At 44.3% G+C, this 25,432-nt stretch overlaps 1 protein-coding gene across 5 annotated transcripts in view; it reads right to left on the bottom strand.

Moving 5' to 3' along the window:
* The window catches only part of LOC117525005 (high affinity cGMP-specific 3',5'-cyclic phosphodiesterase 9A-like), a 145,008-nt gene that overhangs the window by 19,908 nt on the left and 99,668 nt on the right, over window positions 1-25,432 (bottom strand). For 2 of the 5 annotated variants that reach the window (XM_034186825.1, XM_034186822.1), the window contains 5 exons: window positions 22,349-22,403; window positions 11,610-11,680; window positions 4,860-4,944; window positions 3,183-3,243; window positions 2,468-2,542 (listed from right to left, as the gene is read on the bottom strand). In XM_034186825.1, coding sequence (XP_034042716.1) covers window positions 2,468-2,542; window positions 3,183-3,243; window positions 4,860-4,944; window positions 11,610-11,680; window positions 22,349-22,403 — 347 coding nt within the window. Of the gene's footprint in view, window positions 1-2,467; window positions 2,543-2,649; window positions 2,725-3,182; window positions 3,244-4,859; window positions 4,945-11,609; window positions 11,681-22,348; window positions 22,404-22,526; window positions 22,770-25,432 lie in introns of those variants that run through there. The other 3 variants (XM_034186826.1, XM_034186824.1, XM_034186823.1) reach the window with 3 other exon arrangements.

Raw genomic sequence — 25,432 nt, 5'->3', positions numbered from 1 at the left:
AGTAGTGGTGTAGAGAGAGGATCCAATGAACAAGTAGATGTTTTCATGCATTTTATGATCCTCTCCACCTCTGTCAGATTGGTGTCCATGAAATCTGAAAAAGTGTGGAGTGGGTTGGAGATACTGAGTTTGAAGTGAGATGGTGTTGTAGCAGGGAGATGAGACCAAATTGTGGCTACCTTTGTGAAAAAGTCCAAAAACCTGTTACACTGATCTGTGCTGGTATCGGTGTCAGAGTGTGTGGGAGGTTTGAGGAGAGAGATGATTGATGAAAATTGATGACAAGTTGACACAAATGGGCTTGAGTGACTACAAGAGCTAACCATCCTCACCTGTGAGCCATTTGCTTGTAATCAGTGTGTGTGTAAAAGGTCAGTGTGTTTCTGGGCTCCTGACAGACCCTTGCATCTTTCATCCAGTGTTGCACTGATGTTTCTGGTTTCTGAGTCATAGGGAAAGCAAAAGTATTGTCAAAGAAAAGGTAATTGACTGTATGTATAAAACAGGAAACAGATATAAAAACATATCCAAGGGACTGAGAATGCCAATCAGCAGGGTTCAAACTCTAATTAAGCAGTGGAAATTGAGGGATTCTGTTGGAACCAAACCACGGTCAGATAGACCAACAAAGATTTCAAAACACCACCAGAAAAATTCTTTGGGATGCAAAGGAAAACCCACAAATAACTTCAGCTGAATACAGGACTCTCTGCACGGTCGAGTCACCAGAAGAAAGCCATTAATTGGCAAATGCCACAAAGTATCCCGATTACAATACGCCAAACAGCACAGAGAACAAAGTCATTTGGAGAGATGAGACCAAAACTGAAGTTTTTGGCCACAATCATAAATGGTACATTTGGAGAGGAGTCAACAAGGCCTATGATGAAAGGTACACCTTTCTTACTGTGAAGCATAGAGGTGGATCGCTGATGTTTTGGGGATGTGTGAGCTACAAAGGCACAGGAAACTTGGTCTAAATTGATGGCAAGATGGATGCAGCATGTTATCAGAAAATACTGGAGGAAAATTTGCACTCATCAACCCAGAAGCTGTGCATGGGACATACCTGGATGTACCAATGATCCAAAACACAAGGCCAAGTTGACATGTCATTGGCTACAATAGAATAGTGAACCAGGAGTGGAAATTTTTTTTTTGTGTTATTCATATTCTCAAAAAGGCCAAAAAATATACAGTGCCAGGGTATGTAAACGTTTGAGCACATCTCCATGCATGGTAGCATGAGATCAGTCAAATGTTTACCATTAACAGCATGCAAATCCAGAATTTCAAGACACTCTGTGTACCCTGATGTATCTGCTGGTGTGCTCTGTGGTGGAATCCTCTGGTATTCACATACACAGACTTGTTTGTGTGCAACTCCATTTCTGATGCAACCGGTTGTCTATGAACAATGAGTTATAAAAAGCAAGTATATTTCCACCCAATGACCCAGGCATTCACTGACTTCCTGGACACTGCCATCAAAAGCTGCATGGAGGTGGAAGTGGAAGTGAAGACATTCACTTATCTCAGTACTGACATTCATGTCTCTGGGTCCTATGCCTTTGAAATTGAGAGATGCCTGGTAAGAACTCATAAAGACATGAAGTATCTGGCAACACAAATACCTTTGCAGGAGAACAAAGGTACAAGTCTTAGGGTACTGGTGTTTCCTGTCTTACAGTATGATTGTGAGACCTGAATGCTATACAATGACCTAAAGTGAAGACTAGATATCATTGGTACTAGGTCTCTCGTATCCTTGGGTAATACTGGAATGACACTGTGTCAAATGAGCAGTTACTTAAGGAGACTAAGATGAGATGTATCGCTTGCATTGTGAGGGAGCATCAACTACAACATTTTGGCCATTTGGCAAGAATGGGCACTTGGGTGCCTCAGTGTTGAGGAACCCAGTGGCTGGAGAAAGCCAAGGGGACATCCTTGTGTCAACTGACTGTGGCAGATAGATGGATACTTTCAAGGTCAGATGGACCAGTTGTCTGCATGATTTGCTGCCATCCAGGACCCAAGACAGTCCCTTAGTGTGGTGGCTGTGGCGTTGCATGGCACCATCGCATGTTCCCAGACCTGACTTGACACATTAAAAGACACCCAGCAATGTGAAGATGACTGTAAATTTGGCTGCACACATCACAGTATGTGTGGTGATTAAAAACAGAATGGGATAAAACAGAGCTTGTGTCTGAAGCTCTCATTCCAGTGTCTCTCTATTCTGGTGGAAAAACAATGACGGATTAAATCGGTAGCTGGGTACTGTGATGCTCAGCACCCTGTCCCTGTGGTGAAAAAGCTAGACCTGTCTTTGACAGTTGTTTGGAGAGCAGGCTAGGTCAAGATTTGAAAGTGAAGTCGCGCTCAACAAACAGAAAATCATTAATGGCACATTTATTAATCACAAATAAACACTATAATGGACTAAGTATCCAATTTGTCTCACCTCATTTGGCTCCCACTGCCAAGCATCGAATGTAGGTAGTCTAAGAGCTTCTACTGTCTCCTTAGACAGATGATACTATACACATACAAAGTACATACAGGAATGCAGCAGGAGAGACGGGGAGATAGAGGGACAGAAGAGGACAGATAAAGGAATTGTAGATGAGACGGGTTCAGCCTTACCTCGTTGGCCTCCCACAGCCAGACGTCGAAGGCAGGTTTTCTGAGGGCGTCTATGGTCTGCTGTGACAGCACGTACTGCAGGCAACAGAGCTCCCAGTTAACCCTGTCCACCTCCGCCTGGCTTGGGGGCACAGCTCTACACACAAAATCCTAACTACCATGTATATGCCTCTGACACACCCCATCTTTAAAATTGTCATTACTGTTCAGGTATTAAAACAACTTATACATCACATTTATAAGATACTACTGAACCCTACTTCCACTTGCACACATCACCTCAGTGTCTATGGGGTGGTAGGAGGAGCTGTCAAATCTTATTGTTCCACTATATTTCTGACTTCTCTTGCTTGTCATTAGCTGGGTTTGGTTCATTTAGACCAAATACATGTGTACAAAACAGTTCAGCAAATCATAAAATGGTTTGTGGAACCATAGTGTAAATCAGACCATGGTTTCATCATCAGTGAGTTTACCATTAGAAAAATGCATGAACAGAATTCAAGTGGAGGGAATTTGCCAGATAATCTTACCTTAGGATAGGAGGGCACATCTCTGTGAGGAGTAAGCTTCTTATTGTCCTCCAGGAAGTTACTATAGATCAAAACAATATCTACATTATTAAACACCACTCTATAACTTGACCTTGACAGGACTGAAAACAAAAACATTAGAAGATCCGGTGTCTCAGACCGAACGGTCCCCGCTAAAAATTGGTCCGCCCTGCCTCCACTGCGCATGTGTCATTTCGGAGTTCGGCAGCTCGTCTGAGACAGAGTCTCTTCACCCAAAGCGATCAAATGGATTAAAGGGACTATTAACCATCAGATGACAAGGTAAAACCTCTTCTTAAGCAGAAACAAGGCAGTTTTAAGCAGAAATGAGGAAACAATCGGTGACGCTTTGAAATGACAGAGGCGCAGTGAACGCATCAGCTAGCAGCTCGTGTAGCTGTGCCGCTCTGATCGCTTCCTCCATATTTTATGATGAAATGATGCTGAATTTATGTGGAAATGATTGTTGTACAAAAGTTTCAGATTTCTGTCGCTGAGACAATCTGTGAACAGTGGCTGATGACGCATGCGCAGTAAAGGCAGGGCAGACCGATTTTTATGAGGGTTTGCCATTCAGTCTGCAACACCGGCAGTCTCAATTTTCATGACTACTGCTACAGTTGGTTTTTACTGCTCGGACTGCTACAGTTAGTTCCATAAATATTTGAACAATGACAATTATTAATATTTTTTTGCTTAACCCCTTGAATTAATGCTAGAATAGAAGAGAATATAATCTTTATTGTCATTGCACTTACATACATGAATACGACACTTGTCCTCTGCATTTAACCCATCCTAATTACAGTCAGACACAATTCAACCACTAGGAGCAGTGGGCAGCCAAAGTCCGGCGCCCGGGGACCAACTCCTGATGTAGATGCTGCCTTGGTCAGAGGCAAAGAAAGGAGCAGACCCTAAATAAGCATGTTTTTGATTGTGGAAACCGGAGTGCCCGGAGGAAACTCACTCAAACATGGGGAGAACATGTAAACTCCACACAGAAAGGCTGGGAATGGATCCCACGACCTTCTTGCTGTGAGGCACCAATGCTAACCACGAAGCCACCACGCCGCCTAACAGTCTAGACTGTTGGGGTGTCAGTATAGACTGCTAACACTCTATACCAGTGTTTCTCAACGTGGTTCAGGTTTTTGTTAGAACTTGATAGGTTGAGCACACCTGAATGTACTAACCATCTTGTGGCAGAGCAGGAAGAGAAGGAAAATATGGATGTTAGGTGGCCCTTGAGGACTGGGTTGAGAACTACTGACCTACACTTCAAGCACACAATGATTATTTTATCTCAGAACTTGGGGGGGGGGGGGGGGGGGGGGGGGGGTGTTGTCCGAATACTTATGAACCCAACTATATGTGCTGCTAATTCTGCTAACAACAGTAAGCCAAAGTGTCTTACGTCATGTTGTTGTTACTACAAATGCCTTTTCTACTGTATATGTGACCACATGCTGTGAACCCCTTATCAGGATGACCATTGTTTCCCATGACCATTTTTAAAGGCACTAATAATAAGCAGATGTGACACACTTGAGGTCTGTTCTGAATAATTACATTCTACTCATGCAAAGGACTGAGAGGTTCCACTCTGTTATTCAGTACTGAGCAGAGTAAAGCCTGATCTGCTGCCTTAGTCACCTGTTGTTTCTCGAAGCCATTTCCTCCCGGAGCTTCTTGATGTCATTTCGACATTTCTCGATTTCCACCACCTTCATCCCCTCCACTGCAGAAAACAGCAAACAACAATTATTAAAGCTCCACCCCATCAAAGTTGTTCAGGACACAAATAAGATCATTGAGAAGAAGAATGTGAGTAATTATAGTTTGGCACAATACAACCAGTAGGAGCAGTGGACAACCACAGTCCAGTGCCAAAGGACTAACTTCAGGTCTAGGGACACTGCCAGAACTCTTCAGACTATCTGTCCTTCACTATCTGCTTCTCTACTTCTTACGTTTTTCCCCTGTTTTTTAAAACCTCTCTCTTGAATCAGAACAGGCTGCCTCTGCAAACACTCCAACTCGTATTCAAACAGGTGACCATGGTGACCAAGTTGATGACGGGATAGAGATCTGCGTAGGTGTCACGCAGTTGCCATAGTGAACAGGTATCTAGGCAAATGACATGCTTGTGTGAAGTGCTTGCTTGTCAGATGTGAAACTACGAGCAATGACAGTTAGAAAAACCTGGTCATGACAACAAACACTTTAGTATGCCTCCCACAATGCTCCTCTGCCTCTGAGGCAGGATTCAATACAGAAGAGAGCTCTGCAGGTAATCTCACTGATAAACAACGCTGCCTTCAACCAGATGCAAACACCATCAAGCTGTTCATCGTAATTTTCACAAGACATGGCATTAACTATGTCGCATTATGAAGTTGTCAAATAAAGCCATTTTCAGTAAAGAAATGTATAAGAGAAGTTTTCAGAAGGAACTGGCTAACTTGAGTATGCCCAACCAGTCTGCGTTTTGTGGACTTGTTAAAGGCTAGGTACCCCAAGGTGTCTTGTGCGGGATGCTGCAGGTGTATAGGGTACTGGATCCACTGCATCAACTGGGGCCTCATGTACAAAGTGTGCATACGCACAAAAATGTGGCGTACGTCCGTCTCCATGCTAAGGTTCAGATGTCTCAAACATGAAATAACCATGGAAATGTGCAGTGCCTCATGTAAAAATCCAGGCTGGTGTACGCATGTTTCTACAGCTATTGCTCCACTGCCAACATGTAGAGGTGATGCTGGAAACCATTAATAGTGTGAAAACATGAAGTCACATATCAGAGACACAATCATGAACAATTAACACCCATGTGTTTGCAATTAAATGGGTGGATATAAAAGCATGCGTTGTTAGAGGACACTTGCAAATGGTGCAATCCGACATGAGCGTATATTCAGGGAACGTGGGGATTTACTAGCAAATGATGATAATTAGCACATAGGCTTATTTCAATTACAAAGGCCAGTGATACTGGAGTTGCATGCGGAACTGTGACTGGCCCAGAGCGCAATACGGCGAGGAGCCAGGCGGTTGTCTGTACCCACACAGGTGCTGACCAAGTTGGGCTTCATCATATTCAATAAATAGGTTCCAGAGCCGCCCCACAGGATACTCAAATTATGTGGTCGCCACCAGGGGGCCCCCAAGAGCACCGAGAAATCATGATACGAAAATACATATAACTTTGAATAATTAATAACATTGAATAATTCAAACAAACTGGCATTACACACGTAAAAAACGATTTATATATTATTATCATCATACTTGACACAACACCCATAATAAGTTAATCGAATCCTGCTGTTGGCTGCTGCCACTGTTGGGCAATTCCAATATGCACCGTTTGGGTGGTCGATAAGTAATGTGAGAACTTCTCACGTTACTTATCGACCACCCACGTGACAGTGGGTATATTACACACACAGTGTAGCCTACAGAAAATTAAGGTATCGGGTGCTGAGGTGGTGGTGGTGGTGGGAGCAGATGAAATTCTGCTTCGGACCCCATAAAGGCTTGGCTCAAGTTGTGGCTCTTACAACAGATAAAAAAAAAATAAATTAGAAATTTCCAATTATTTTATTTTATTCATCTTATTTCTCAAGTCAGTGGGCACGAAAATCTCTAAGAAAAATCATTTCAAAAACAGGAGGAAACTTTGCACAGGAGCAGCTGCATCCAAATTTGGTCTTTATTTCTTCACAGAGCACGACAAAAATAGTGGTCATTAACTCATACTTTTAGCTTAACCTTCACTTCTTAAAGATGGTTTCGCAGGACGGAAGTAATGATTGCCAAAGATTACTAATTACTATAAACGTTCTTGTAGGTAATCTGCCCCACGAGAACATTGAGACCTACATTGTGAAAGAAATAAACACTAATGGTGCAGGACAGTGCAGCAGCTCTGACTATGACAATAGTTTTATTGAGGGCTTTATCTGTGGAGCACTGACACACATACTCAGTGCCAAAATACCATCAGGTGAAAATTGTGCAAACCGCAATACCAGAGTGAACCGGCGGCTGCTTCAAAAGAACATCCTTCCACCTTGTACCCATAAAATGGCTAAAGAATGAAAACAGATTACACTCTGTGACAGAGGCCATGTGTGCACTATTCTGATGCTGTATAAATAAGAGGATAACATGTCCTTGTGCATTAAAGGAAATGTTAAGCAGAGTCCTGAAAATAGTGACAGGTCAACAAACTTTGGAGGAAGGTTATCAGACGACATAACCTGTGAGCTGCTTCGTCTTATCTAATCACAACCTCATAAGCTGTGAATACAGGAACACAAGTTCAGAAGGCAGGCACTGAAGAAATACTATTATCTCCAAGCACAGGACACTCTTGCATTTTAAGGACTATTATACTGCAGGCTAAATAAGGAGATTTCCTCTTCAGTTTGTGGAGCAACCACAGAACTGTACAGATAACATGAGCTTATTGATAAGACGTGGACTTCTTTTCAGTCTCTGATCTCCAGGAAATAAATGCCCACCTGTTCCTGCAGTGTACGGAATGGACGTCATGTCATGTCATATCATGTCAATCAAACTGACTGTTCACCAACGTCACTTTCGAGTGTTTGGATTAGTGTGAGACAGCATGAGAGTCTCTATCTTCTTGCTATTGAATTCTAGTGTTTGTCAGGAATACGTCCTGGCTGCTCCTCTGCTGGTTGCTGGTAGGGTTGTGGAGTCCAGTGATCTGGGTGCTTTTGCTCGTGAGGGCAAGGTCATTAGCGTGGACTTTGCAGTCGATTCTATGATCTTTGATTTGCAACTCTGTAATGCATAATCTAAAGCGTATAGTACAGGTGCATTTGTGGTTTGTCCAACTCCATTTTTCCATTGAGATGGTGTGTAATCTGGGGGAAACGCAAGGCACAGGGCAAAAGGGGTTGTTTTCACTCACTGTGTTGGGTGTAGAACAGGGGTCACCAACCCTGGTCCTGCACGGCACCTGCCCTGCATGCTTTCTAACTCTCCCAGTTCCACTCCCAGGCAATTAACTCTATCAGGTGTGCTCAGCCAGTCAGGAGCTGGAAAACACCAGCTTAAAAAAAATCAAGTGTGACTTAAATAGGTATATCAATCAATCAATCAATTTTTTTTTTATATAGCGCCAAATCACAACAAACAGTTGCCCCAAGGCGCTTTATATTGTAAGGCAAGGCCATACAATAATGATGTAAAACCCCAACGGTCAAAACGACCCCCTGTGAGCAAGCACTTGGCTACAGTGGGAAGGAAAAACTCCCTTTTAACAGGAAGAAACCTCCAGCAGAACCAGGCTCAGGGAGGGGCAGTCTTCTGCTGGGACTGGTTGGGGCTGAGGGAGAGAACCAGGAAAAAGACATGCTGTGGAGGGGAGCAGAGATCGATCACTAATGATTAAATGCAGAGTGGTGCATACAGAGCAAAAAGAGAAAGAAACAGTGCATCATGGGAACCCCCCAGCAGTCTACGTCTATAGCAGCATAACTAAGGGATGGTTCAGGGTCACCTGATCCAGCCCTAACTATAAGCTTTAGCAAAAAGGAAAGTTTTAAGCCTAATCTTAAAAGTAGAGAGGGTGTCTGTCTCCCTGATCTGAATTGGGAGCTGGTTCCACAGGAGAGGAGCCTGAAAGCTGAAGGCTCTGCCTCCCATTCTACTCTTACAAACCCTAGGAACTACAAGTAAGCCTGCAGTCTGAGAGCGAAGCGCTCTATTGGGGTGATATGGTACTACGAGGTCCCTAAGATAAGATGGGACCTGATTATTCAAAACCTTATAAGTAAGAAGAAGAATTTTAAATTCTATTCTAGAATTAACAGGAAGCCAATGAAGAGAGGCCAATATGGGTGAGATATGCTCTCTCCTTCTAGTCCCCGTCAGCACTCTAGCTGCAGCATTTTGAATTAACTGAAGGCTTTTTAGGTAACTTTTAGGACAACCTGATAATAATGAATTACAATAGTCCAGCCTAGAGGAAATAAATGCATGAATTAGTTTTTCAGCATCACTCTGAGACAAGACCTTTCTAATTTTAGAGATATTGCGCAAATGCAAAAAAGCAGTCCTACATATTTGTTTAATATGCGCTTTGAATGACATATCCTGATCAAAAATGACTCCAAGATTTCTCACAGTATTACTAGAGGTCAGGGTAATGCCATCCAGAGTAAGGATCTGGTTAGACACCATGTTTCTAAGATTTGTGGGGCCAAGTACAATAACTTCAGTTTTATCTGAGTTTAAAAGCAGGAAATTAGAGGTCATCCATGTCTTTATGTCTGTAAGACAATCCTGCAGTTTAGCTAATTGGTGTGTGTCGTCTGGCTTCATGGATAGATAAAGCTGGGTATCATCTGCGTAACAATGAAAATTTAAGCAATACCGTCTAATAATACTGCCTAAGGGAAGCATATATAAAGTGAATAAAATTGGTCCTAGCACAGAACCTTGTGGAACTCCATAATTAACTTTAGTCTGTGAAGAAGATTCCCCATTTACATGAACAAATTGTAATCTATTAGACAAATATGATTCAAACCACCGCAGCGCAGTGTATATGTGAAAAACATGCAGGACAGGTGCTCTCCAGAAACAGGGTTGGTGACCCCTGGTGTAGAATAAGGCGCTATCTTAAAGGTGGATTCCAAAATGAGTTGCACAGTGGACACGTTCATTTTGGGACGTCCCTCAGCACACATGACCATTTAAGCAGGAGGTAACAGAGCAAAGCACATGTGATATGGAAAATGCAAACAAAAAACTGAGTTTTACATTTAACTTCCAGTTCTTGCAGTTAAGGCCTGCAACACATTCCACCCCCATTTAACATTTTGTAATGTCGCCATTCCTTCTTACAACAAGACATTGTAGCACTGAAGATATCAATCAAGTAAGTGTTTCAGGTGTTGTTTTGTCCCATTCTTCCTGCAAACACATCTTAAGGCGTGTTTTCTATTTTTTTGTTTAAAATTCTCCACATCTACCAATATAAACCTGTCTAAACAATCCATATAAACCTATCTACCAATATAAATATGGGCAGCACAGTGGTTAATGGTTAGCGCTGTTGCCTCACAGCATGAAGGTCATGGGTTCGATTCCCACCTGTGGCCTTTCTGTGTGCAGTTTGCATGTTCTCCCCATGATTGTGTGGGTTTCCTCCGTGTGCTCCGGTTTAGTCCCACATGTAAAGACATGCAGGTTAGGTGAATTGGAAACTTTATAATTGTCCAGGTCTCCCTTGCAAAAGAGGTTAAATAAATAAAAAAACATAGCGCCACCTGGCGGACATTTACCATAATGTAGGAATATTAGAGTTTTGCCAAGAACTCTAGCTTTCTCTATTAGGGACAGGTTAAGATTGCAGGCAGATGAGTCCAGCAGCCATACTCTGTTCATCTGTAGCCATGCCTTTGTAATTTGTGCAGAATGTGGCATGGCTTTCTTGAAAAAGACATGGATGTCCCTGGAAAATATGTCATCTTGAAGGCAACATATGCTGCTCTAAAATCTCAATGTACGTTTCTGCATTTCAACACATTTTTGGAATGCACTGCAGCCCTGAAATGCAGGAATGGATGTATGTAAAAAAAGAAAGAAAGAAATTAAGTTAACCAGCCCTGCGATAAACTGGTGTCCCGTCAGCTCCAGCTCCACATCACCCTTAATTGGAATAAGTGGGTATAGAAAATTAATGAAAGAATGAAAGTATCTGCAGGTTGTTTTCTTGTTTTTTGACTGGGGGGGGGGGGGATTTTGCAACCCATCCCAACGTTTTCTGATTTGGGGTTTTAAATAATTTCTCACAATTATTTTTTTTTAAATAAATGAAAACCAAAAATGTGAATAACTATCTTTTAAGGTCTAAACAGAACATCCCACAGCACAATCCTCATCTGAAATACACACATGGACAAAATGTGAAAACATAGACAATGTATAAACATCATAATCATTCTTTTTTTAATATACAAGTTTTTTAGTAAATAAGCGGAGGGAATATACAAGTTCAGCTTCTTTAGGGCCTTTGCCATGTATGAGTTCAGAAGAAAAGCAGAAATAAAATAAATATTCAATCCCTTCAAAGTTATCTTCAATACAGTTTACTCAGGAAGTGAAGAGTCTAATAGCTGAATAAATACCTATGAATAATGTCTCTCCGTTTAGTCTTCTGTCACATTTTGGCCTTATTGTCCACAAATTTTAGAGAGATTATCTCTTCTTGTAAAACACTTGCATGTGTGTTGATATTTGCTTGTGCTGTCATGTCATAAACAGTCACTTCTGGAGTAAATAATGCTCGACCCTGAGCAGCCGATAAGAGTTTTATAAATCTAACAGACATGATACTGTGGGAAGATGTCAGAACGGACTTACACTCTACTCGTTTTTCCAACATGGCCAGACGGTTGGTCACCTCGGTCTTCAGCTCGTTGATCTTGAATGCCCTGCAGACAGATGGACAGTTGCAAGTGAGAGCGACAAAGAGACGGATAAAAAGAAAATATTACAGAACAAGATGACCTCAGCACAACACAATGTACGAGTCCACAAACCTTTCTCTGTAGGTTTTGGGTTTTTTTTTGTTTTTTTTAGTAAATGCAACTGTGTATTACAACTACTGAAACCTGCACATTTTTACGTACTGTGACATCTTACTGCACAGAGTAACATGCACACACATGTCAACATGCACAGAGACCACCTGGTATCTGAAATCTCCTCAGTCCATTTTCCACTTCCAAAAACCTGAAATCACCGCCTCATGTACTTTGTTCTATGTTTCCAGGGAGAAAACCATTTGCCTTTGCATTTTCCCACTCATTTGCCCACTCAAGTCGGTTATGACGACGAACTGGAGTCAGGTCGAGACCCTGATGAGGATGACGAGCATGCAGATGAGCTTCCCTGAGACGGTTTCTGACAGTTTGTGCAGAAATTCTTTGGTTATGCAAACCGATTGTTTCAGCAGCTGTCCGAGTGGCTGGTCTCAGATGATCTTGGAGGTGATCATGCTGGATGTGGAGGTCCTGGGCTGGTGTGGTTACACGTGGTCTGCGGTTGTGAGGCTGGTTGGATGTACTGCCAAATTCTCTGAAACGCCTTTGGAGACGGCTTATGGTAGAGAAAAGAACATTCAATACACGAGCAACAGCTCTGGTTGACATTCCTGCTGTCAGCATGCCAATTGCACGCTCCCTCAAATCTTGCGACATCTGTGGCATTGTGCTGTGTGATAAAACTGCACCTTTCAGAGTGGCCCTTTTATTGTGGACAGTCTAAGGCACACCTGTGCACTAATCATGGTGTCTAATCAGCATCTTGATATGGCACACCTGTGAGGTGGGATGGATTATCTCAGCAAAGGAGAAGTGCTCACTATCACAGATTTAGACTGGTTTGTGAACAATATTTGAGGGAAATGGTGATATTGTGTATGTGGAAAAAGTTTTAGATCTTTGAGTTCATCTCATACAAAATGGGAGCAAAACCAAAAGTGTTGCGTTTATATTTTTGTTGAGTGTATATACATACACACACACACACACACATACACACACACACACATACACACACACACACATACGCGCACACACACGCGCGCACACACACGCGCACACACACATACACACACGCGCACACACACACATACACACACATACGCACACACACACACGCGCACACACACATACGCGCACACACACACGCGCGCACACACACGCGCACACACACATACACATACACACATACACACACACACACACATACACACACACACACACACACACACATACACACACACACACACACATACACACATACACACACACATACACACATACACACACACATACACACACACACACACACATACATACACACATACACACACACACACACACATACATACACACATACACACACACATACACACATACACACACACATACACACACACACACATATATATATATATATACACATATACATACATACGAGGGCTGTCAAAGTAACGGTCCTTTTTATTTTTTTCAAAAACTATATGGATTTCATTCATATGTTTTTACGTCAGACATGCTTGAACCCTCGTGCGCATGCGTGAGTTTTTCCACGCCTGTCGGTGACGTCATTCGCCTGTGAGCACTCCTTGTGGGAGGAGTCGTCCAGCCCCTCGTCGGAATTCCTTTGTCTGAGAAGTTGCTGAGAGACTGGCGCGTTGTTTGATCAAAATTTTTTCTAAACCTGTGAGACGCATCGAAGTGGACACGGTTCGAAAAATTAAGCTGGTTTTCAGTGAAAATTTTAACGGCTGATGAGAGATTTTGAGGTGATTCTGTCGCTTTAAGGACTTCCCATGGTGCGAGACGTCGCTCAGCGCTCTCAGCCGCCGTCGTCAGCCTGTTCAAGATGAAAACCTCCACATTTCAGGCTCTACTGATCCAGGACGTCGTGAGAGAACAGAGAAGTTTCAGAAGAAGTCGGTTTCAGCATTTTATCCGGATATTCCACTGTTAAAGGAGATTTTTTTTAATGAAAGACGTGCGGACGGATCCGCGCGTCGGGACGCAGCCGACGCGGTGCGGCGGCACAGGAAAAACACCTCTGTGTTGATAACCATTTGTAAAATCCAGGCGGCTATTGATGGCTTTCAGTGGAGTGAGTATATGAGAAATTGTTTAACAGGCAGGACATGTTCCAACTTGTCCTTAAGGCTTTCAACAGAGGTGTTTTTCCTGTGGCGGAGCGTCGCGGCGGCTGCGTCCCGACGTCTTTCATTAAAAAAATCTCCTTTAACAATGGAATATACGGATAAAATGCTGAAACCGACACACGAGGTCTGTTAGAAAAGTATCCGACCTTTATATTTTTTGCAAAAACCATATGGATTTGAATCACGTGTGATTGCATCAGCCAAGTCTGAACCTTCATGCGCATGCGTAAGTTTTTTTCCGCGCCTGTCGGTTGCGTCATTCGCCTGTGAGCAGGCTTTGAGTGAGCAGTGGTCCAACCCTCTCGTCGGATTTTTATTGCGAATAAATGTCTGAACGATTTGGAGCTTTGCTGCATCAAATTTTTCCAGAAACTGTTAGAGACCTCCAGGTGGACACCATTCGGAAAATTCAGATGGCTTTCAGGGACGATTTTATGGGGATTACACAGATTAAGGAGTGCTCCAGCCGGTTTAAAGACCGCCCACAGCGGCTGAGAGCGCGGCGCACTCCGAGCGCCGATCGACAGGCTGACATCCCGCTGAAACAACCAGATCATTTCCAACGTGAAGGCTTTGTTGATCCGGGACGTCGTCTGACTTCCACAAAAATGGCAGAAGACATGGACATCAAGACTTTTTCGGCACATTCCACTGTTACAGGAGTTTTTTTTCATGGAAAGAGAAGCGGAGGGATGCACCACAGAGCCGCTCATGGCGCGGCACAAAACCACCTCCGTGTTGGTCTCACAGGACGGCTTTCAGATGGCTTTCGGTGGCTCTTCAGTCGTGTGACTATCCGAGAAATTGTGCATGAGCTGGACATGCCAGAACATGTCCTGTGAGGCTTCATCATGGCGTTGCTTTGCGCTATGCGGCTCTACCGCGATGCGCGGAATTCCTCCGCACGTCTGTCTCATCCATCCATCCATTCATCCATTTTCTTCCGCTTTATCCGGAGTCGGGTCACGGGGGCAGCAGCTCAAGCAAAGCCGTCCAGACCTCCCAATCCACACACACCTCTCCCAGCTCTTCCGGGGGAAACCCAAGGTGGTCCCAAGCCAGCCGAGAGATGTAGTCCCTCCAGCGTGTCCTGGGTCTTCCCCAGGGCCTCCTCCCAGTGGGACGTGCCCAGAACACCTCTCCAGCGAGGCGTCCAGGGGGCATCCGGAAAAGATGCCCGAGCCACCTCAACTGACTCCTTTCGATGTGGAGGAGCAGCGGCTCGACCCCGAGCTCCTCCCGAGTGACCGAGCTCCTCACCCTATCTCTAAGGGAACGCCCAGCCACCCTGCGGAGGAAACTCATCTCGGCCGTTGGAATCGCGATCTCGTTCTTTCGGTCATGAGCCAAATCTCATGACCATAGGTGAGGATCGGAATGTAGATCGATCGGTAAATCGAGAGCTTTGCCCCCCTACTCAGCTCTCTCTTCACCACGACGGTCCGATACAGCGACCGCATCACTGCAGATGCTGCACCGATCCGTCTATCGATCTCACGCTCCATCCGTCCCTCACTCGTGAGCAAGACCCCGAGATACTTAAACTCCTCCACTTGAGGCAAGGACACTCCACCGACCTGAAGAGGGCAAAGCACCTTTTTCTGGTAGAGAACCATGGCCTTGGATTTGGAGGTGCTGATTTTCATCTCAGATGCTTCACACTCAGCTGCAAACCGCCCCAGTGCACGCTGAAGGTCCTGATTTGACAAAGCCAACAGAACCACATCGTCCGCAAACAGCAGAGACGAGATTCTGTGGTTCCCAAACCAGACCCCCTGTACACCCTGGCTGCTCCTAGAAATTCTGTCCATAAAAATAATGAACAGAACCGGTGACAAAGGGCAGCCCTGGCGGAGGACAACGTGCACTGGAAACAGGTTTGACTTACTACCGGCAATGCGAACCAAGCTCCTGCTGCGGTCGTACAGGGACCGGATAGCCCTTAGCAAAGGGCAGCGGACCCCGTACTCCCGGAGCACTCCCCACAGGGTGCCCCGAGGGACACGGTCGAACGCCTTCTCCAGATCCACAAAACACATGTGGACTGGTTGGGCAAACTCCCATGAACCCTCGAGCACCCGATGGAGCGTGTAGAGCTGGTCCAGTGTGCCGCGACCAGGACGAAAACCACACTGCTCCTCCTGAATCCGAGCTTCGACCATCGGTCGAATTCTCCTCTCCAGTACTCTGGAATAGACCTTATCGGGGAGGCTGAGGAGTGTGAGCCCCCTATAGTTGGAACACACCCTCCGGTCTGCCAATCCAGAGGCACTGTCCCCGATCGCCACGCGATGTTGCAGAGGTGTGTCAGCCAAGACAGCCCCACAACATCCAGACACTTAAGATACTCAGGACGGATTTCATCCACCCCAGGAACCTTGCCACCGAGGAGCTTTCTAACCACCTCGGTGACTTCGGCCTGGGTAATGGATGAGTCCGCCTCTGAGTCCCCAGTCTCTGCTTCCTCTTCGGAAGACGTGACGATGGGATTGAGGAGATCCTCAAAGTACTCCTTCCACCGCCCGACAACATCCCCAGTCAGGGTCAACAGCTCCCCACCCGCACTGTAAACAGTGCTGGTGGAGAGCTGCTTCCGCCTCCTGAGGCGTCGGACGGTTTGCCAGAATCTCTTCGAGGCCGACCGATAGTCCTCCTCCATAGCCTCCCCGAACTCCTCCCAGACCCAAGTTTTTGCCTCTGTGACCACATGGGCTGTGGCACGCTTGGCCTGCCGGTACCTGTCAGCTGCCGGGGTCCCACCTACCAACAAAAATAAGTAGGACTCCTTCAGCTTGACGGCATCCCTTAGTTCCGGTGTCCACCACCGGGTTCTGGGATTGCCGCCACGACAGGCACCAGAGACCTTGCGACTACAGCTACGAGCAGCCGCATCGACAATGGAGGTGGAGAACATGGTCCACTCGGACAAACTGTGACTAGCACAGAAGTCCAACAACTGAACACCACTCGGGTTCAGATCGGGGAGGCCGTGCTTCCCAATCACCCCCCTCCAGGTCTCACTGTCGCCGCCCACTTGGGCGTTGAAATCCCCCAGGAGAACAATGGAGTCCCCAGTCGGAGAGCTATCTAGTAGCCCTCCCAGGGACTCCAGGAAGGTCGGGTACTCTGCACTGCTGCTCGGCCCGTAGGCCGAGACAACGGTGAGAGACCTGTCCCCGACCCGAAGGCATAGGGACGAGGACCCTCTCGTTCACCGGAGTGAACTCCAACACTTGGCGACTGAGCTGGGGAGCAATAAGCAATGTGACCCCAGCTCTCCGCCTCTCCCCATGGGCGACGCCAGAAAAATGAAGCATCAAGCCCCTCTCCAGGAGTTGGGTACCAGAGCCCAAGCTGTGCGTGGAGGTGAGCCCGACTATCTCTAGTCAGTATCTCTCAACCTCCTGCACAAGCTCAGGCTCCTTCCCCCCTAGCGTGGTGACATTCCACGTCCCAACAGCCAGGGGCTGTGAGCATGGACCGGGCCGCCGGGCCACCCGCACTCGACGGCCACCCAATCCTCTCTGCACCCGACCCCCATGGCCCCCTCTGCAGGTGGTGAACCCACAGGAGGTCTGTCTCAATGTGCCAAAAAAGTGCAGATGTCCACGTCTCCCGCAATTCCTGTGGAAGTCAGACGACGTCCCGGATCAACACAGCGTCCAGTGTGGAAATGAACGGCACATTTCACTGTTACAGGAGTTTTTGTCATGGAAAGAGGAGCGGAGGAATTCCAGGTGTCGCGGTGGAGCTGCATGGCGCAAAGCAACGCCGTGATGAAGCCTCACAGGACATGTTGGGGCATGTCCAGGTCATCCACAATTTCTCAGATAGTCACACGACTGAAAAGCCACCGAAAGCCATCTGAAAGCCGTCCTGTGAGACCAACACGGAGGTGGTTTTGTCCCGCGCCATGAGCGGCACGGTGGCGCATTCCTCCGCTCCTCTTTCCATGAAAAAAACTCCTGTACCAGTGGAATGTGCCAAAAAAGTGCTGATGTCCATGCCTTCTGCCTTTTTTGTGGAAGTCAGACGACGTCCCAGATCAACAAAGCCTTCACGTTGGAAATGATCTGGTTGTTTAAGCGGGGTGTCAGCCTGTCGATCGGCGCTCGGAGTGCGCCACGCTCTCAGCAGCTGTGGGCGGTCTTTATACCGGCTGGAGCACTCCTTAATCTGTGTAATCACCATAAAATCGTCCCTGAAAGCCATCTGAATTTTCCAAATGGTGTCCACCTGGAGGTCTGTCACAGTTTCTGTAAAAATTTGATGCAGCAAAGCTCCAAATCGTTCAGACATTTATTCGCAATAAAAATTCGACGAGAGGGGTGGACCACTGCTCACACAAAGCCTGCTCACAGGCGAATGACGTAACCGACAGGCGTGAAAAAACTCACGCATGCGCATGAAGGTTCAAGCTTGGCTGATGCAATCACACGTGATTCAAATCCATATGGTTTTTGCAAAAAATAAAAAGGTCGGATACTTTTCTAACAGACCTCGTATATATATATAAACATTTTTTAAAGGAAGCAAAGAAAAGCTTGAGAGTTGATTTTAGGGTTATATTTGCATTTTGACTCCATTGCCTCTAAAAGTCAAAAATAAGTCCAAAAAGCTTCATAGCAAAGCAAACAAGGACGAAGAAATAAAACAACACAGAGAATATGGGCTTAAAAAAAAACTCATTTGCTACATTCGTCACAGAAACATACAAATGGACTAAAGAATACAAAAATACAGTGAACACTGCCTACAACAACAAATAAGAACAGATTCCCTGTTGAAGAATCGATAGCTTCCTTTTATCACATCAGAGATGGTGTCTGTGCTCCAGGTCTACCTTCCTTTTAGAAATAAGACATGTAAAATAGGATCTGACAATCCACCCACCCAACCCCATTATATTTAATTCACAATGATAAAGCAAAGACAAGCAGCATCTTCACCTATTTTAAAAACTGGAACTCGACAAGTTTGACATTTAAGTTGAAAAAACAAAAAAAAAAAACAGATTTGTATACCAATGAATTAAAGATGTCAAACTTCTTTTCCACAAACTAAGCAAGTGTCAGCAAGTGTCTTTAAGAACAATCAGTTTGTCTAGTTATTTATGAAGTCTTAAAATGGAGGCACTGTTCATAAAAGTGGCTAATTTATAAATGGTTAATTCAGTTTTTTTTGTTAAACCCTGTGAATTAAAACAGATATTAACATTTGTAGTTAAAAAATATCCTGCAGACAATGAGCTGATATATTCTTTACAAAACATTCCTAGGTCTCCAAGAAATACACTTTTAATTGTGGCTGCAGCTTTACAAAGTGCTATACATGACTTCATGCCACTAGCATAAGCTTTCAGGACCAAAACATGGCTTCCCTATTTGGCCACTCCTCCCCTCACCCTCCTCCACAGTGAGCAGAAGGAACGGCAGTTGGAGCCATTTAATAGGTCAAACAACTCTCCATGAGGGAAAAGCCACATGCATTTTGATTCTGGTATTGGCCATGTTCTTGGTCAGAGGCCTTTTTAGCCCGTGAACATGGTTTCTGGAGGAATTTCTGAAAATATGGTACTATCTGCCATTTTGACCGCACAGAGCTATGTGGTGAGTACTATTATCTATCGCTCTATAAACATGGAAAGGGGCAACAAGGTGGGACTCATATGCAAAAACCATACACACAGCCAGTGTGGCTTTGTAAAAAAGGAACAGAAAAACCCACAACAACACACAGAGGGAGCGTTGCATCATTCTCTGCTGATGATGCAATTAAGCAAAGAAATCATTAAACAGAAAATTACTGGCTATCATTTTCACAGATCAGGAAGGCCATGCGCCTTGAGCCATTGTCAAATTAAATTGAAAAATTCCCTTATAATGGCCCAGTCACACGGCACTTAACGAAGGGCAACGAAGCCCTGACTAAACAAGAAATCTGGACTTTCGTTGACTGTCGCTGGCATCGTTTAAACCTTTGCGCAGCTTCGCTCCTGCAGCTGGCACTTTGTCAGGATTTTTAAACTGTTGAAAAATTTGAACGAAGGGCAACGAAAACCTCAATTCGTCTGTGTTTCGTTTTGCTGTCGTTCTTGACATTTTTTAATCGTTTGTTTAGTTTTTGTAACGTTATTGTTTAGTTTGACTTCTTTGGAGCAGCTGAATGTTTTCACACAGTGTAGAAGCCGGTTTGTGAGCGCTGAGGCTGCTGCTGCGTTCATATACCGTCGGAAATTACAGGGCAAACTCAGCCTGCTTGCTTGGACTTTTTTTATTTGTGTGGGGGGTCAGCTTCAATAGGCTCAGGCACCTTATATAGGCCAGAATTAATCTTTTGTGTGGCTATAATTAATTATTTTGCCACAAGCAACTGTTGAATTTGAAACAACAAAAAAGTTATGTAATTTCCGACGGTACTTGAATGCAGCATTAGCAGCAGCAGCTCCTGCGTGCGCTTATTATTTTGTATTAAATATAACAATATGAGTGTAGGAATGATAATCCAGTCCTTTTGTACATGTGGCAACACGTAGATGAATCAAAATGATGATATAAAGAGATGTTCTGAAAGGCAGAATTCAGTGATCAGCTGGTGGAAATAACCGCACATGTGAGTCAATGCGCATGCACTGATTAATTTACTGCTCTGATATATTCAAACATCTTTACACTTATATTTATATTTATTCTCCCTTTTGACAGTTTTCTGTTATAAATCAATATATATGGCTTAGAACATAATACAGTGATACAGCAGTGACCACGGCGCACTTTTTTTTTTTCTTTTTTTAAATTGGCGCCACACAGAGCGTGCAGCGCGTGTCGACAGACAGTGAGGATTCTGATGGTGATGGAGATGATCCCTCCTTTGTTCTGGACGAGGAACCAGAGCAGGTGGTGTACTGATGTGCACATAGATCTCCACAGCTTCTGTTTGCAGTTTCTCCAGGACTTGGGCGCTATGAGCTCTGTCCCAGCGATGAGTCCTGGAAATCAGAGATGCAGACACACACTACTCCATCTGTGGCTCCAGGCGCGTTTCGTTAAAACGTCGAGATCGTAAGCTTCGGTTTTGTTAAGTTCCTCTTTCGTCCCTTTTGTGCTCTTGGTTCGCAGACTGTTCGGTGATAAAAGCTCTTTCGTCCACCTTTTCTCAACGTATTGTGACTTTTTTTTTTTTACTTTTTCCCTTCGTCCAGGAATCGTTGTGTGCCGTGTGACTGGGCCATAAGTTTTGCAGCTTCTGGTCTCTGTAAGAAGTACGGAGGACCCCCACCAAGCCAGAAATATTTTGTTAAATACATACTCGAAAAATACAAACATCCATTAATTTAGATGCGAATATTTTACTGGCGATCACCAAACAGAAACACAACTTTACAATCTCCAGCTGTCCACTTAAGTTAAAATTAGTACAGTTAACAGAATGTCAATGTGACAGCTACTCCATAGCTTTAAAAGAAGTCAGACTTTAACCTCTACCTTTGAATATATTTTGCACTGCACTTCTTCCCCCCCAAATGCTCCCTCATGATTCACTGAAGTTAAAACTTTTGTGTGCAGCACAATGTTAAAAATGAAATGCACCCAACAAGGCTGCAGGCTTAGCCACTGAGGCAAACATTCCTCAGACACTGGTAAACAAATATATACAAATGACAACTAAATATGACTTTCTGCATTAAAATTAATGCTATAAATTTGTTGCTACATTATTGTCAACTGCCCCATTGTAAATTAAATTGTCCCATTACGCTTACACAAAATGGGGACAATGCTTCACTGCCTTATTTTCACTGATATTAATATTTAAAATTTCATTCAGAGCAAGTTATGTGAAACAGAAAGGAGCTGTTACCCAACACGTCTCTGTCCCAGTTCTTGCAAACGTATCTAACAAAATTTCCCACAGAATAAGTCTGGATATGGTCTTCTGTGACATACATCACACATGTTTAACACAAGCTGTTTCAGGCCTAAATTCTGTTTAAAGCAAGCTATCTTTTTCATGCACAGACATAGCATTCTGGGATATTAAGAATGTCAAGATGAAACCCATACCATATTCAACAGTAAACATTTGACAAATATATGACCCCCTTTATTATTTGACAGCAATATTCATACGCTGAAGTTACTGAGTCAAAACTTGATTGGTCAAACTATTATACGGTCCTCTGTGAGTACAATCCCTTGAACTCCTATGTATATAAGCAGCTACATACTGTAAATAATGAAGTACAAAAAAGACACAAAAGTAAAAGATGACGACTAATGCTAAACTATGAAGTTATTTCATTTGCAAGACAGAAAAAATGCAAAGTCTTACATGCACATAGTTTAAAAACAATGAGATACATGAAGCTTTGCGTGCATGTGAAAATATTCAGCCATCTGCTTACCTTGAAAACTGTTCTGCTACTTGCGTCAGTACATTCTGGAAGAGTTCCTCTTTATCTGTGGAGAGAGTAAGCACAGAGCTGCGTTACATACACAAACATGTACGCTGTCAAAGTGTGCACAAGTGTTAGTGCGCGTGCACACATACATGCACATAAAGCTGTCTATGGTAAACAACACCTTGAATGCACTCGGGCAGAATACTTCATTACGGCAGCTACAAGCTTATCAATCGTCCTGATGTAAACACGGCTTTGAAGAGGTTATGTAAGCCAGCTGAAAAAGTCGGATGTCAAAGTAACAGATGGCAGAGAGTAAGACAAAGGATAAATCAAATGTGCCTCTTTGCTCTCACAATCAGTAAGTCTGAAGCAGCTGACAGCTTTATGTGTTACCGAGCTGCTTCCCACACTGAGGGAACATGCTGGAGGCACAAAACCAGCCCTGCGATTGGCTAATGCCTCCCTTGTTCTGGACAAAGTGCAATCCCAGTAGCCAATAAATTACTGCTGAGAGACACTGGAAAATATTGTCCACCCGTAGCAGTTTGTACATTACGTCACTCACATTCTCTCTTTCAAACAGGGGTCACGGGTCAAAGCGAGACAAACAGTGGTAAAAATATTCCCCTGTACCACTGATTAAGCCAATCCAGCTCGAGTGACAAGCCTCACTCAATCACCACCAAATCCAAAACCAAAAGCTGAATTCACAGGGCAAGACACAAAAAGCAACAAACAAATTTGTGCATTTTGCCCAAACTGAATTTGCACAAATCTCTGTGCGTGAGATTTATCCACTTCTTTTAATGTAGGTCAATGCATCTATATACATAAAAGGCTACATCTGCCTGCCTGTCTGTCCGGGATAACCTCCAAAACTATAATATGTAGCCCTAAAAACTATATATATTCTGAATCCTAATGGGGAACAAACTGGTACCATTTTTTTAAAAAGTTGAACTGAAAATTACCCCAAAATAGCCATTCACGTAAGACCATACAGTGTTGTACCATGTGCTTTTCATGCTGCCACTTCTGTCTGTCTGTCCGGGATAAACTCCCAAACTATAATATGTAGCCCTAAAAACTACATACAGTGGTCCCTCACCAGGGCTTGACAATAAGGCAATTTATGCACTGGCCCACAGGGCCAGTAGAATCTGAAAGTTACTGGCCCGGATGAAAATATCACTGGCCCATACTTTCACGCCTGTGCCGAACCGGGGGGTAACTGATAAGAATTTTTTAAATCAACACTCAGACATTAGAATTGGGTTTCCTTAATGTAAAAACACTTGAAAACAAACACAAAATTCTTATACTACATGATAAAAACCTTAAAGTGAGTAAACTTTGAAAAAAATGTCGGTAGGTATCTGATAGGAATTTTTTCAACACTCAGACATTAATACAAAAATAAATTTATTTCTTGATCATTTACAAAATTAATATGTTAAATTTCATAAACCAAGTTCCCTTGCTAATGTTGTCACCGTGGGGTTTCCACAAGGGCATACTGATTAGACTTTTAAACTGGCGTATGAAATCATACCACATTGTCTACCAGGACATGGTATATTTATACTTACTTGTTAGCATATTCTGGCATGGCCCTACAAGTTCCACAGAAGACAACCTCACGCTCCAGCCATGGCCGTCTTTTCTTCCAGGAAGTTTGCCAAGTTTTCCTCACCCTTTTCTTCTCATATTCAGCATCAGCAGCCTTCCTCTTCTGTGCTTGCTTTGAGGGTGATAGCTGTTCTTTCCTTTGCTTTCCTGGTTTCTGCCCAGGGGCAGGAGGTTTCAAGAAATTCATAATATTCACTGCGCTCGATCTTGCTTAAGCGAAAATGACCCGTCGATGTTGAAGCGAAATTTGCGCCACATCAGAAGATGCGCCTGCAGACGAAGTTTGTCTGCACCGAAGTGGTGCAACATGTCCTTCTCTGGTAGCAGCCTGTGAGCAGGACGTATGTCTCTTTTGTCCTTTATTTCACAACTATGACAAGAGTTTTTGGAGGAGCAGCAGCCCCACAGCAGCGGGAGCGGAGTTTCTTTTTCTTTTTTTAATTGTTTACATGTGCGCGCGTGAACGGGACAGTTGGTCCTCAAGTTGGGTCCTGCAGAGGCAGAAGGACTGCTGAAAGCAGCCGTCATCCAGATGCAGCTCCTGCAGCAAATAACGATACTGCCTGAATTGGGAACGTCTCATGACGTTTGTCAGCTTTCCACAACTCGCTCCGTGTGATCAAGGTCTGTCATGTTAACTTGACTGACAACCGGAGCCGGCGAGCTGAATGGAAGCTCCTCCTATTTGATGACGCACCGGGGCGAATTTTCGCAGCAAAAGCAGAGCGACACACCGGGTGAAGGAGGCGCGTCCGTTGCCACGCGACCCCCGCGAATTTGTAGCATCTGATCGCGCCCGGTGTGAACGCGGCATTAGACTAATAAATCTGCCCAAAGCGATTTTAATTCTTACTGGCCCATACGGACCAGTGAAATATGAACTTCACTGGCCCGTGGTGGCCCGGAACATGTAAAAAAGGCCGCCGGGGCATTGGACCAGTGCTATTGTCGAGCCCAGCTCACTATAACGCGGTTCACCTTTCGTGGCCTCGCAGTTTCGCGGATTTGTTAGTCCAATTTTGCATGCTTTTTTTTTTTTTTTATTTTACAGCGCATTGTGTTCTGCGTCCTCATCAAGCAGGCCGGTCGCAGCACCGTGAAGGCAGAGCACACGCATTGTGTTCTGCGTGTCTGTTTATAAGAATCTTCTCGCCCAGAAGAAAAAAAGAGCGCCAACAACTACCCATAACTGTGTTCTTCACTTGGAAAAAGACACCTGCACCGAGGTGTGACTCAGTGGAAAAAGGCGCGACAGCGACGCAGCGCCACGACGAAGAGGCGCGATCAGAGGAACTGTGAAATACTGGTCAGTCACTATTAATAATTTCTTATGTGTCCAACCTCGTTGGTTGATCGTTAAAATTAAATTCTGTAGTTCTAAAAGCCATCATAATAATTTATAGGAAAACGTTCTATTTTTATTTCTCAAACAAATGTTTGGGCCTGAATGTTATG

This window comes from Thalassophryne amazonica, chromosome 14 (assembly GCF_902500255.1).
Source record: "Thalassophryne amazonica chromosome 14, fThaAma1.1, whole genome shotgun sequence".
NCBI classification, from domain to species: Eukaryota; Metazoa; Chordata; class Actinopteri; order Batrachoidiformes; family Batrachoididae; genus Thalassophryne; species Thalassophryne amazonica.
The sequence above is the reverse complement of the archived record's forward strand: the minus strand, read 5'-3'. Positions and strand labels throughout refer to the sequence as shown.